Here is a 14,888-nt window from a genome sequence, read left to right as displayed (position 1 = left end):
GATGTGTGCAATGGACAACAGATGCCTGACGGTGGTCCATTCTGAAGTAGTAAGGCAAGAAAGCAAAATCCCGTTGTGGAAGCACTCAGGAAGAGTTGCGCTTTGTTTTGTGTTCTATGAAATTCAAGTCAGGGAGCCAGGGTTGGGGGCGGTGGCCTTAGTAGGCCTTTACCACACATAAAACATTAAGGGCAACGCAGATAATTTGATGCATCCACAAATCCTTTTCTTTCTGTAAGTGATTCTCTACTTTGCCAGATTCAGAGCACAGGGTAATAGCCTTTATCTTATATGAAAGTACTAGGCCTGCACAGCTCATTTCCTTATCCGAAAACATGCTCAAGGTTTCTTTTCTTTACTTTTAAGTTACATAAAATATGGGTCTTGCTTGGGTGGGGGACTGGAATGAAAAAAATTACATATATCTATATCTCTCTATATATCTATATATGTAACTCCAACTTTTAAGTAATAATAGATGATGTAGACATAACCTGGGAAAAACTGATGCCAAGATCTCGCTCTTGGGTTATGGATGAAAACATCGAAAGAATCAAAGTCTTCATAATTAAAAGATTACATCAATTTTAATATAAAATGTATATTTTTAAATCTTTTACAATGAAATTCAGGCTACAGGTCATACTCATTTTCTCTTCCTATATTTTTCTGAATTAGTATGATTACACTCATGAATATAGAGTCTACAGTATATATAATAGAAACACAATCAATGAAAATTTGTTGAAGAGGGATTCAAATCTTCCTTGAAGGGGATTTAGGGGAAATAACACAGGCTTTGAAATCTTAGAGACATGTTTTCATCCCACCCTTGTCCCTTATACTGGTTTTTAATTGTACTTGCAAACATTTTTTTTTAAAGCAGGCCAAAACCTTGCCTCTGAAATATTGTTTACAATGCTTGTTTGCTTAGCACATCCTCTTTCCATAGACAGCATGCAGTGAAAATAAACGAAGCCCTTATTCCTATCATCAACATGTACAAAATTAGGGGGGTCCAAATTACAAAGTTTCACTCTGCCACACAGAGGAGACTTGTCAGCCCTGAGCTTTTGAGGCACAGAGGGCATAAATATTTATTTTTCATTAAAAACCAACCAATCATTTATTTTCAGATCAAGACATTGGAAAGAAATCCTATTGACCCATGACATATTTAGAAAAGGCTAGGCTATTTCATTTTTTCTTTTCTTTTTTTTTTTTTTTTTGAGACAGAGTCTCACTGTCGCCAGGCTGGAGTGCAGTGGCGCGATCTTGGCTCACTCCAACCTCTGCCTCCCGGGTTCAAGCAATTCTCCTGCCTCAGCCTCCCGAGTAGCTGGGACTACAGGCACGCACCACCATGCCCAGCTAATTTTTGTATTTTTAGTAGAGACGGGGTTTCACCATGTTGGCCAGAATGGTCTCAATCTCTTGACCTCATGATCCATCTGCCTCAGCCTCCCAAAGTGCTGGGATTACAGGCATGAGCCACCACACCCAGCCGGCTATTTCTTAAAAAAGAAAAAGAAAAAAAAAGTACAAACATGTGCTTCACAGGATAACAAAATTTCGTGAAGATGAAACCCTCCCTAAATAAGATTGTGTGGCAGAAGAAAATGAAGAATAGAAACACGAACACAATTTCCAAGATGGAAAGGATCTGGAAGACTGGTCCCATCCATATATGTTGTCTTTCTTGCATTTGAATGATAAGCATTGTGATGCAGATTGCCCAGCCTGCAGATTAGTGCCTAGCACACCAAAGGCATTCAACAATATTTATTGAACAAACAAATGAATCTCCTCTACCCACAAGTTTGTACAGCTGTGGAGACCACCTACCAAAAAGTCCCTAGAAGCCTAAGATGGTTGGGCTTCTTTGATAGCTGTTTTGACAGCTGTTAAGAGCTGAAACCACTAGATTCCCTAGATGAAGAGATTAAATCAACATTAATATTTGGTCCATATTCTAATATCCAGGTAAATATATAGACCATGAACTGCTGGTTTTGAAAGTCCTCAGACTTCGGTCTTTTTAGTTCTGAACTGAAATCTCAAAATTCAAGAAAAAAGGCATCAGTACTCAAAAATCTTATCTTTTATGCTATATATTAGATTCTGTTATTATTAAATAATAATACATATGAATACCTCCAGTCTGTTGATATCTATTGAATCTGTTGAACCTGGCAAGACCTACTTTAACATTAAGGACCAAATCTCTAAAATTAATCATGCATGTGACCTTGGACAAGCCCCTTTCCTGCAGTGGCATAATAAGAATACTGGACTCAATCAATGCTTCTCAAACTTTGCTGCCTGTTAGAATCACTTTGGGAGCTTTAAAAAAATCTTGATGTGCAGGCTGCACCCCAGACCAATTTAATCAGGCTTTCTGGACACAGGAACTGGGCATCATAGGTTATAAATCACCTTCAGGTGATACCAATGAACAGCCTGCAGTGAAAACTACTGGATTAGGGGCCCTCTAAAGTTCCTTGCTCTTCTCGAAGCTGGGATTCTTTAGTTCCAAAAAGGTGAGATGACCTTTCCTGGAACTAGAATTTCTCTCCTTAGTATGTAGTCTATCTTTTTCAACCAACTTGAATTAAACTGCCTAAGCACTCCGATATATCACCCAGTCATGCCCAAACTGCTCTTCAGCAATGCTGGGGCTTGGAGGTTCTGGCTTCTGATAATGCAGGGTTTAAGGAACTAGATCTTTGCTACTGGTCAAAAGCTCCCACTTAGTCCCTGAGGGTGTATGCACCAGGAGTATGTGATGGAAAGTTTTTCTGCTCCCGTAATTTTGTCAGACCTTCAGATGGGTTTGCCCAAAGGACCAAGTAGAAAAGTGTACATATTCACCATTCTCCCTTCTCCTTTCTCCTATACACATTGTGTTTTGAAAAAAGAAATAGGCAAAGTGCTTTACCTATTCAGTTTCCTTCCCCTGCTTTGCTTTTTCTAATGTGAAATCGTGTCCACTATTGCCAGGAGAGGAGTTTCTTGAACTTGTCCATGACAAGCTGGATTATTAAGTTAACTGTTCTGAATTGGTAAGGGCAAGAGTATTCATACTTAACAAGCTCCCACAGTACTGTCCTTAGAAGGACTTGCCCATCCTCCCCAACACCCCTGCCCCTGCAATGTAAGAGGTTCTTACATTAGGGCATGAGAGTAGGAGAGCAGAGTCCAGAGGCTTGATTTATTGACAGCCATCAAATGCCAGGTACTTTATATTACCTTGTTTCATCCTAGGATGCTGGAGCTGTCCCTGTTTTACAATGAAGAAAACCTGGCCTCTGAGAGATCCTGATTTGCCTAAAGGCATACAGTTGGTCAATGGAAATGCCTAGATTTGAACCCAGGTGTAAGTGAGCAAAATTTCACTCTGCTGAGCACATCGTGAATGAGGAACAGATGAAGCAAGAACATGGCTGGGAGAGAGAGTTCATTTCTATTATCTGTTCACCTACACTTAAATTAGGAAGCAGGAGAGTGTACCCAAAAGCTCAGAAAGAGGACAGCCAACTAACTGTGCAGCAGTTCAGAAAGAAGTTTCAGGACTTCCTGAAAGACAGGAGCAGGCCATTCAACTCCTTCCCTCCTTTTTCCTTCACATTCTAACTCATCACAACCCCAGGCTCAGGAACCAGCACACCCCTCCTTCCATCTACCCTTTTATAGTCAGTCCACAATCCTTATTCCAAAAATAAATCCTCCTGATGAGATGATGAGAGGCAACAAAAAGCAAAGCTAAAAAGTTTTATGCTTTTGTTATGGGACATTATTTGGACAGAATTATTATCATGTTTTTACAGATTTCCCTAAAACAAATAATTCTGGATATACCCAAATTACTCCAGCCTCCTGGCCCAATATGTTTTTGCAATTACTTGGCACTCCAACTCTATGCTACTTAAATTAGTTAACAGTCACCAAGTTATTTTTAGGCCATAGCAACACACACACTCTACTATACCTAGCTTGTTATTTGTACTCCTTAGGAACAAAGTTTGCCTTTTTACTGGCACTATTATTTCCTTTCAATCAATATCAATAACAACATTCTACCATATTTATGGAGTGCTTACCCTGTATGTGTGTAAAGTTCTGAACACTTTACACACATTAATTCATTTATTTCAGAAACTAACACTTTGAGATAGCTATTGTTATATCCTCTTTTTGTTAATGAGGTAACTAAGGAACTGAAGGATTTAGTTCCTTCCCCAAGGGCACATACCTAGTTAGAGGGGAGAATGCCAAGACTAGCATTCAGGCTGACTAGATCCAAAATTCTGCCTTGATTTCTCCATCATTCGCTACAAGGCTAATGTTTGACATTTTAGCCTTGGATGTTAACCAGAGGCTCAGAATAACAACAGCACATTTGTGAATGTAGATATGTCTTTATTTCAGATATTTTTTGAAATCCTCATAACATCTCTGAGAGAAAAGGGGAGACTTTTATTCCCTTCCCCACCCCACCCCCCAAAAAAGGGCAGAAACAGAATATTTTTCACAGGTCTCTGATTTCTGAGCCTAGCCATCCACTTTGTCATAGAACTCTACATTGCCAACAAGAGTATATTTCAGAATTCTTTTCAACTAGGGAAAAGTGTGCAATCTATGGTGTTCAATTCTAAGGAGTGATGAAGTTTTATAGTATAAAGGCCTAACTGCCTGCATGATCAAATCCTCCCCGTGGATCATCCTTTTAAACCATTTCCCTCTTCTTCTCTCATTCCCCAGTAAAGGCCTTTGGTACAGAGCAGTCCTATAAAGATTGTAGCAGTTGGTCATTCTTTGTTTTACAACAGCATAGAGCAAGTACAGGCATGGGCTCTGACATACCAGGGAGGAAGGGGGACACACAGACCCCAAGGAGGCACCTGGAGCCCTCCCACTGCCAGGGAGGAAAGCTTCTCTGTAGACCTGACTGCCAGTCAGTCACTGAGGGATTCTAAGTTGAAAAGCTCTTAAAAATGGGTACATGACACTCAAGTGTTTACGAGTGAAAATATTGTTCATAGTATACTATAAAATATTTCCAGCTTTATTGAATTTGAAACATTAAGTTACACATTAAACATACTTAAATACATTAAAACATTATCTATATTATATTTTTAAATATTTCAACGGAAAAGAGAAAGCAAATAGGAAAAATATAATTGTTTAATCTGGTTGATAGGTATATGGATGTTCATTACACACTTTTCTGCTTTTCTATATGCTTGAAAATGTTTATAATAACATTTTTGAAGGCATATACTGTCTTTAAGAAAAAGGTGCAGTAGACTATTTCTTCTTACCTAAGTAAATGACAAAACCCAGCTTTACTGAAAAGAAAGGGAGCCTGAAAAACTTTATACCAAAAACAGTAGCTCTCATTATGGATGGTCTAGAATTGTTTAGCTTTCTTATTCAGTTTGACTAGAAAGCAAGTTTTAGTTGATTAAAATTCAGCTTTGAGTAAAACAATATAATTCTTTCAAAGACCTCACAAATCCCTAAATATTTATTCATTTGGATCATTTTCACGAAGTTGAAGAGAAGCACAGGTCTGATGCCATTTATTCTTCAGAAGATGAGACTAAAACATAGATTCTAACATAGGTCACAACAGGGAGGGCACTGTAAATTAGAACAGTAACTTAATCCCAGGGGCTGCCATGCCTCTGATCGGTTTCTTCCCAACCTGACACAGCATTACTAAAATGGCAAGTTAGCAGCCGCTCTACTTGACAGACAGCACCAAAAATGGAGAGTATGGCATGGAGACAGGGGGACAAGGAGCTTGGACAGGGAGGGTAGCAACCAGTGTTTACAAACATAAACCAGAGCATCAGATGGGCCAGCCATAAATTACCCAAGATTGTACTGAAATCTCTGAAAATAAACTAACAAGCCTTTAGAAGTTTCCTCCTTATGTTCTAACTATGCCCCTGCTCCCACCAACTTCCCTGCAAAAATTACTCTTTCTGAAATGGTACCACTACCACTCTTGCTGAAATACAATCTTATCACCAAGGGAGGGGATTGGATTACTCAAATAAATGTGAGAGGAGAAGCCAGACCAGAATGGTCTGCTTGACCCACTCAAGAATCTGGGAGAAGTCTGCTGGTCATGCCTTTGGGGAATGCCCACCCTGTCTTTCACCACAATGGTGCTATGGTATTAATCTCTGGTTTACCAAGTTGAAAGGATAATGAAGGGCATTCTAATATTGACCCACTCCTTTCCCTTCTTTTCCATCTTGGTCCCAAATTTAGGCCATTCTCCCAAAAGATACCAAAATGACAATGATAATTATAAAGCAGAATATAGACCCCTTCACTCCTGAACTACATATTTTCATTGAAATTCCCAGACATTTGAAGAAAAGGCCCCCAAAGCTACAAATAATCTAACCTCTACCACCAGAGCGTCTTCCAAGTCGACTGCCGCGGTGTCTCACCAACTCGAAAATGACGAGGCCTCGCAGTGGCTGCCCAGGGCGCCCAGTGGTGAGGTCAGCAGTGTGTCCTGCCCCGCCCCATTGAGGCAATCTTACTCTGACACTGAGGAACAAGTCTAGGCTATCCAAAATCTCAACTGCATCCACAGGAAAGGGAGAGAGGAACCTCACTTTCACAAGTAGCACCCAGGAGATTCACTTCTCAATGACTAATGGGTCACCCCTACCCACAACTCCACCCACTGCAAAATAGAGGGTAGGGTCTGCAACTCCTAATCATCCCCATGATTAGGAGGTCTAGGGTCATCTTGATCCATGTTGTTTCCTCTCTTCAGATCATGAAGACACAAAAGACTTGCTTTTTATCATGAACACCTGCTCTGCGTGAGAAAAGAGGAGCTCATCATGATCATTGGCTATCCTCCTCTTTGCTCCCCAAGACAAACCATTACAAATGGGAAACTCCTTGGTAGGATTTTCTCATTTGTAAGAGGCCAGACACATCAAGATTATGGTAAGACAATAGCAGGGTAAATATCCTGGGAATCACTCAAAGTCAACCAAACAAGAATAGAGAAACAATAAAATACAGAGCTATATGGAGGAAATCTGAAGATATTTGTGACCCCAAGAAAACCCACCACCACAACCACCACCACCAGGAAATGCCTAGAAGCTTCTGGAACGCTCTACATACAATTCCTTCATGTTCTCCTTCCCACAAACCCCACCAGCCCTAAGGAGAGATGTGCCTTTGTGGTAGTGTAGCCCCATGAGGGCAAGTTTGAGGAGAGTGGAGGGTGGGAAGAGGAGATTGTGTCAATGGAATTCAGAATTATAGTTCCCAGAATGCTGCTTAACAAAAGGCAGAATGCCTCACTGGGAAGACAAGAAGGAGAATGGCAAAGCTGTCCCATAGAGACAAAATAACTAACTTGCTCACCCACATGGCCTATTGCAATTTAAATATGCAATGTGTTCAAACTCAGCAACACCTTTGGTAAACACACTTTAGGAGACTGGTTGGAGATGTGACCCAGAAACTGTGTACCTTGGCTCAAAACACAAAAGGAGAGAAGAGAGAAGATGACTATCTCTCACTACCACCACCAGGTAAAAGATGCCGAATGAGAGTGATATACAGTGCCCCAAAAGTCAGTACCTGAGGGCAAAGAGGTGCAACTAGGCTGGGCACAGGATGCAGGCTACTTGGAAAGGTTAGGCAACACGGTATGGAAGGTGCTCCGAGAAGAGTGAGTGAATAATTCCTTCTGCTGGAGCTCAGTTCCGCTAATCTCAGTTATTCTGCATTCAGTATACTGGGGCAAGTGACCCATTACTCCATCTTGGGAGGAGCCATGATGCCAACTGTTGTCAGGTGAGGCCAGAAAAAACAATGGGTTAGGGAGTGTTTCATAAAAACGTCTCTGTTCCCTTGGAGCCTTGGCAGAGGAATGGATATAATTGGTGAACTTATACTTTATATGGGGCCTTAGAATAAGAAGCTCTGCCCTTCTTCAAGGTCACTTTATAAACCACATAAAAGTCAAGCTGGTCAGAAAGGTGAGAAAGGGAAAGAATTTCCCACAATAAGAACCGGTACCTGTAGGTTTACTTGTAGTTCACCATAGTTGCTCCTTCCTCTGTTCCATCAACATTGGTCAAGTCTGAGAGACAATAACTTTCCACCTAGTGATTGATTGGAATAGAGCTAGCAGACCAGGCATGACTTGAGATACCATCTGGTGTGTATAAAGCCCCTTTTTAGAAAGATGAGAAAACAGTCCCAGAGAGGTGAAATGACTTGCACAATGCAAATTAGAACCCGAATTAAGGGTAGAACCCAGATCTTCTGGCTTCCAGTTCAGTGCTGCTGGGTTTTTCTTACTAAACCAAAACAATAAAGAGCATAGAAGGGAAGACAAGAATAAAGTCTATTTTGGTCTTTGGTAGCCAGGGTAAGGAGAATGCTGTCACTTCTACGAGAAAACCCAAAGTGAACCCGGCTAATCAGGACCGTGCTTGGGAAGGGAGCAGGGGCATTACCTTTCAACACCAGAGGTTCTTTGCCTTCTCTCTTCAGGGACTCGAGGACTATGTGAAGTGGCTGGGAGGGCATCACTCGGCTTGGCTCATTGGTATTCTCATCATAAACTATAATTTCTTTGGAAAAGATCCTCTTGAAAGAGTCCTTGCCTTCCCTACAGGAAATCAAGTCTAGGACAGTGATCTTGCCCTGCTGCAGTCTCCGCCGGCTGATCTTATCGGCACAGTTAATGTGGACAGCTCCTTGGATGTGACTCTTGTTGTACTCCATGAAGGGCCTGCAGTCAATGATGACAGGGCCCTGACTTGGCAGGTGACTCTTGCTGCATTTGGTCATCTTCTTTGCCAAGTCATTGGGGTAGATTATTTTGATGCTGGCTAGCTGCTTGGGGGTCCCTGACACAGGGCTGCCCACCCCACTTGATGGACTTAGAGAGCCTGTATTCTCATTATTGTTGACCATCTGGTTAGCAGGGCAGGTGGTAGAGGTTCCGATGGCAGTGGTGGTGGTGCCAGCGGCAATGGCTTGGGTTTGGGCCTGATTGTCCTTGTCGTAGGTTGCCACAGTGCAGCAGCTGGCACTGCTGCATCCACAATTCAGGGAGCGGGCAGAGCCGCTGGATGAGGGCATATACGTCAGATTCGCAGCCTTGAGGGACACAACGGTGGTGGCGATGACAGGAGGGTGGCTGTTACTGCCTGGGGTGGCAGAGCCAAGGTAGCTAGAGTCTAAACAAAGGTTGAGATCCTGAGGTCGGACGGGCCTAGATAGTGCCACTACTACCCTGTCGTCTAAAGGAGACGGAGGCATGAGGAGGCTGAAAACTGGCAATTCAAGAAGAACTCAAGACAGTCTGTAAAGAAGGGGAAGGGGGAAAGAAAGAATAAAGTCACATGACACAAAAGGCAGTCTCATCCAATCCCTAGGAAAGACCTTTGCATCCCTCTGAGCAAAGTCGTCCTAATTGCCCTTTATCATACCATTATCAAAACTTGAAATTCATTTTTATGTATTCAAAGAGGATGCAAACCTGACGGCTCCAATCAATTTGGTTGCTAAGTCTAAGGTTAAATTTGGATGTAATGTTGTAAATGTTAATGAACAAACTTTCCTGGACCTACATAAAAGTTCAGCTGTAGAGAAGGTACAAGCACAAATAATTAGAAAAGCTGAAGACAGAAGGGAGGCTCTTAAGAGGCATCTATTCTGAACCTCAGCTCTTGGGCACAAGTACACTGCAAACATCTGAGAAAGACCCATTTGTCCACCCTTGCATGCTTGCCATTTAATTCCCTCACTCGCTGCAAAGGCAAAGGGGTAACCAAGAGCACTGGCATGGTTCACAGAAATGTACAGCAGCTAAATATACATCAGGGTGGATGTCAACTTTCTGCAAATCCCCTTAAGTGAATCTCTTTAACTTGGAGCTATTCTTGCCTTCCATTCTCTATTGGGGTCCTTTGAAAAGCACAACACAGTCATATTAAAACCTCACATGTTGTCTTTTGGCCTCTTATAAATTAATCTGCATTTCCCCTTTTCACTACTAACTGGTGTCCTAAAACGAAATCTCAAGCCATGGAGCCAGATCTGGAAACCTGGAAACCCCAACCCCGGCAAATCCATCACTCTTTGCTCTCTCATCTACCCCCACCCTCATTCCTGCCTGGAAAGGACAACTTGGGCTCTCCTCCCCTCTTCATCTCCCTGGCTGGCACAGACTGTGCATCCTAGAGCTTCTCTCAATGGGAGGCAGCCACGTTGTATAAGGTTTCAATCCCATACAGATATCCCCCCTTCAAGGGTACTGATTCCGTAAAGAGGACCTCCCAATTAGCCTGTACTCGTTGAAAGGGGCAGTGAATTGTTGCCCACCGGATCAATCTCTGATTTCAAAAAGTGTCTGCAAAAAGACGGCTCCTTCCTCCTGTAGGCACAGGGGCACTCTACAACCCAGGCTTGCTAACTCTTCTTCTTCTATTAGACATGCACATAGCAAAGACACCAAACCCCACGCCAAGAGACGCTCACCTAAACGAACTTTAAGAGCTATCAGGAAAAATGCCATCTATCATCGTCTACACACGACCGTCACCATTCTCATCCGTCTACACACGACCGTCACCATTCTCTGACACAGAACCAAAGTGTCACAGGCGGAATCCACACTCACGAGCGCACACCGGGGCACGCACCCATCACGTCGGCAGATCTCCAACGACTCGGGTTTCTCTCACCCACCTTTGGATGGGAGCGAAGGAGTCAACCCCCCTTCCCTTGCGTAGTATTTTTTCTGAGGAGCGAGTACTATTCCAGAAGCTATAACTGTTTCCCGGTTGGACCAAGCGGTAAAAGTCTTTGCTATTGTGTTACCTGGTAGGACACGTCCAGGATCAACATACCATTTCTTTTGAGAGGGACGCATAAGCGTGTTCACAGAGACACACGCTGGGACCCCCACCTCCACACAGAGTTCACGGCTCACACACACACACACGGGGTGTATAGAGAGACCTGCATCCCTGCAGCAGAGGGTCGGGCGTATATACTGCCCGTGAAACCATCCAGTCTGGCCCAGAAAATCTCCTAGAGAAATACTGAGCTATCCCCTCTCCCTTCCACCACTAGGCAAGAGCTGGAGAGAAAATTAAGTGGTTAGAGAATGCTTCTTCCCCACTCCTGGAGCACTTAACATCCCCCCGCCCCCTCTTCACTCCTCGGCACACAGCGCACTAATGAGCCCCGGGCATTTAAAACTGCCGCAAGGCATCCCAACAAACCTCATTTTTTTCTTTGCCCCAAATCCAAGTAGACTGCAGAGAGAGTAAACGTACAGGGCAGCAGGAGCCAACAGCCGGAACCTTATAACCCTACCTGCTGTAGCTCCTCCGTCAGCATCGCATCTCTTTCTGTCTCTGTCTCTCTCTCACACACACACATACACACACACAAACACACTCACACTCACACAAGCACCGCCTTACAATCCTCCCCCTCCAGTCCCGGGCTCTCAGGAGTAGTCGCGGTGACTTCCACTTACTTCATAAATAAGTGTATTCCTCCACCATCTGGCGCTCCGCTTCAGCTATGGACTCGCACATTCAGCCCCCATTCACTTGGCTTCATTGATCTCCAGCAGCAACATAGTTACTTTCTCTTTTGCTACACTGTAAATGTAAGGTTCTGAGGGGGCGGACTCGCCGCCGACCGACGGCGGGCTGGACCAATAAGAATCCGGAGAAAGCCGACCGCTACCTCACAGAGCCCCGCGACCAATGGGCAGCCTAGGGGGCGGGTAAGAAGGCGTGGCCTCATCTCTTTAAGGAGGGTTTATCCGACGCTGCCCTGGGTCCTCGGTGTTATAACACGGGCGGTGATGTCATTGGCAACCAATCAAAAACTTAAAAGAGCCAGCCAGGGCCGCGCGGAGCAGCTGCTCTCTATTTACATGTAAACCGAACCGGCAGGATGCAGTTAACCCTTTACCAGGTTGAAGCGTCAGCGGGCTGGACGCGCTGCTCCCCTAAAACTGGCTCTTCCCACTGGACGGGATCCTCCAATACTCCCTCACCGGGGGACAAACCACGCTATTTTTCCTCCTTACTATGGACGGATGATCAAAAGTATCGGAGTAACTTTCTAAAGGAAAGAGACTGAGATCACCGTCCCTAGTGGGAACGCCGGGTTCTCTCCGAGTCGCTCGAGGTGACTTGACAAACCCTAAGCCAAAATTCGCGGACCTCGCCGGGTCTTCTGCGCTAGGACCAGCATGAGCGCGCAGCCAGGGGTGATGCTTCCGCTCCCAGGGGCCACGCGCTAAGGGCCCGAACTTGGCAGCTGACCGTCCCGGACAGGGAGGCCCTTCAGCCTCGATGCGGCCTGCGTCCTCCCGACGGCCCTGCTCCTCCCGGGAAGCGTCCGCCTCCCGCCCGCCCGCAGATGTCGCTGCCCCTCTGGCTGTCCCGGCCTGACCGCCGCGCGCCGCCCTGCTGCTCACCTACTTCCGCGCCCCGGTCACGCCCCTGCCGTCCCCAGGCTAACCCTCCCGGGGCTCGACCCGGAGCACTAAGGCGGCGCCACTGAGGGCTGCTCGGAGGAGGAAGCTTGAGTCGACGCCAGAGGCGGCAAGGGACGCGCCCTGAGCAGCGGTGCAGAGGCCAATCCCCTGGCCGGGCGTCCTGGGGCCCGCTACGCGCCCGCCGCCGCCCCCCTTTCCCGCCTGACGCGCTGGGTCCCCGCGCCGTGCCAGCCGCGCGCAACCCACCCGCCCCACATGCCTCGGCCGCCACCCCTCGGTCCCGCACGGCCCCTGCCGAGGCCAGGACCGGCAGCCCGGCACTTCTAGAACAGCCGCAGCTGGCGGAAAAGAGCCAGAGCCGAGTGCAAATAGCTAGATTGAATGGGGCCGGAGGAGCGTGGAGGAGGTGACGCCGCCTCTCCCCGCTCCCCTGACTTTGGCCGGCCCCAGGTAGCTGGCCGCAGCTCCCGTCCTGGGAGAAGAGTAGGGGGCGGGGGAAGCCGCCCCATGCCTAGTCCGGAAAATATTCTCATTAGGGAAACTGCAGGAAAGTTGCCCTGGGATACAAAAAGAAGTGGAGATGAACAACCCCAGATGAACTGTGGAGAGTCTACGTCCAAGAACCCTAAAGAAGTAGAGCTTTTTCTTTTTTTTATCTGTGAGAGAAGGGATAAAAAGTGAAATAATGGAATAATAATATTATGAGCACTAGGGAATGTTGGGCTATCGTTTTTCTCCCTTACCTGATTGGATGGGGTTTGGAGGTCTACTTCAGACTCCAAGCCTAATAGTATACTGAGTAGCAGGGGCATATTCATGTCATTGTTTTCAGGGCAGATCTGAAATCAGGAGGTGTCAGACCATAGCTAGCAAGTCAGCTATGCTCAATGAGCTGTGAAGAGAAATCCCCTTGGGCACCTCCACTTACATGCAGGTACATACCCCCCAGTCCAGCTTTTCACACCAGTGTTACGACGGGCATCACGTACACGTCCGATAGTCTTACATAGGAGAGGATTTTGTGTAACGTCTGTCGACGAAGAGTCAAACTCTGTAAAATATTTGAAGAGATTTATTCTGAGCCAAATATGAGTGACCACGGCCTGTGACACAGCCCTCAGGAGGTCCTGAGCACGTGCCCAAGGTGGTTGGGGTCCAGCTTGGTTTTATACATTTTAGGGAGGCATGAGACATCAATCAAATACATGTAAGAAATACATTGGTTTGGTCCAGAAAGGCTGGACAACTCTAAGGGGCGGATGGGCTTTCAGGCTATAGGTAAATTTAAACATTTTCTGGTTGACAATTGGTTGAGTTTGTCTAAAGACCTGAGATCAAAGAAAGGAATGTATGGGTTAAGATACGAGCTTGTGGGGACCAAAGTTTTATTATGCAGATGCAGTCTCCAGGCAGCAGGTTCAGAGAGAATAGGTTGTAAAATGTTTCTTATCAGACTTAAAGTCCATGTTGATATATAATAGGGCTCATCCCGCCCTCACTTCCCCTCATGGCCTGAACCAGTCTTTCAGGATAAATTTTACAGGAGCCCTGGTTGAGAAATTAGTCCGTTGGTTGATATATAATGAATGGGGCATGTCCCACCCTCACTTCCCTTCGTGGCCTGAACCAGTCTTTCAGGATAAATTTTACAAGAGCCCTGGTTGACAAATTAGTCCGTTCAGAGGGTTGCCTGGGAAGGCGGGGCAGGGGGGGGCAAGGGGGGCTTAGAATTTTATTTTTGGTTTGCACCTCTCTCCATCCACACACCAACACACACATCCATTCACCCTCCTGATAATAGCAGAGTGCTTAGGGCACACCATTTGGTTCTTAAATGTTTGAAAATCAACAGGTTATGGTCAGGAAACTTGGGTTCTGGGTAATTTCTATACAAGTCAGAAAAGAACTTCCCAGAGGTTCTACCCTTGATCTATCTGGAGCTGGAAGGCTGCAAGCTTACCTTTCCCTAAACATAGCCAATTATGGGAAAATTTTTCATTAACTCAGAGTTTGAGAGTTCTAAGTTCTGATTCTGACTCTATCTGTTATATCTGTTCATCCAGTCTCTGTCTTCATTTATCCATAAAATGGTAATACCCCAACTCAGAAGAAAAAGGGAACTCATTCAAGCGCTCAGGGGGGAAAAAAGATCTCCTGCTGATAAAAGGCATTCAGTGGAAAAAAAAATTAATTTACTTGCTTTAGGAAATAAGGTGCCTATCTTTAAAGGTATGTATGATCTATAAATGATGAATTCATTTCTAATGCCTCAATATCTAAGCCCAAAGTATAGATTTACACAATTGCAGAAGAGTTCTTAACGGCTTTTCCCACAGGCCCAAAAAGGAAAAGT

The 14,888-nt window shown here is 45.1% G+C and overlaps 1 protein-coding gene across 1 annotated transcript in view; it reads right to left on the bottom strand.

Moving 5' to 3' along the window:
* Positions 1 to 14,634, bottom strand: part of DUSP10 (dual specificity phosphatase 10) — a 43,572-nt gene extending 28,938 nt beyond the window's left edge. Inside the window, exons 1-2 of the mRNA XM_054443485.2 lie at positions 11,558 to 14,634; positions 8,517 to 9,370 (exon numbers count right to left, since the gene is read on the bottom strand). Coding sequence (XP_054299460.1) covers positions 8,517 to 9,327 — 811 coding nt within the window. The 5' untranslated portion in view covers positions 9,328 to 9,370; positions 11,558 to 14,634. The remainder of the gene's footprint in view (positions 1 to 8,516; positions 9,371 to 11,557) is intronic.
* Positions 14,635 to 14,888: the final 254 nt, after the last annotated feature.

Source organism: Pongo pygmaeus, chromosome 1 (assembly GCF_028885625.2).
Source record: "Pongo pygmaeus isolate AG05252 chromosome 1, NHGRI_mPonPyg2-v2.0_pri, whole genome shotgun sequence".
In the NCBI taxonomy this organism is placed as follows: Eukaryota; Metazoa; Chordata; class Mammalia; order Primates; family Hominidae; genus Pongo; species Pongo pygmaeus.
The sequence above is the reverse complement of the archived record's forward strand: the minus strand, read 5'-3'. Positions and strand labels throughout refer to the sequence as shown.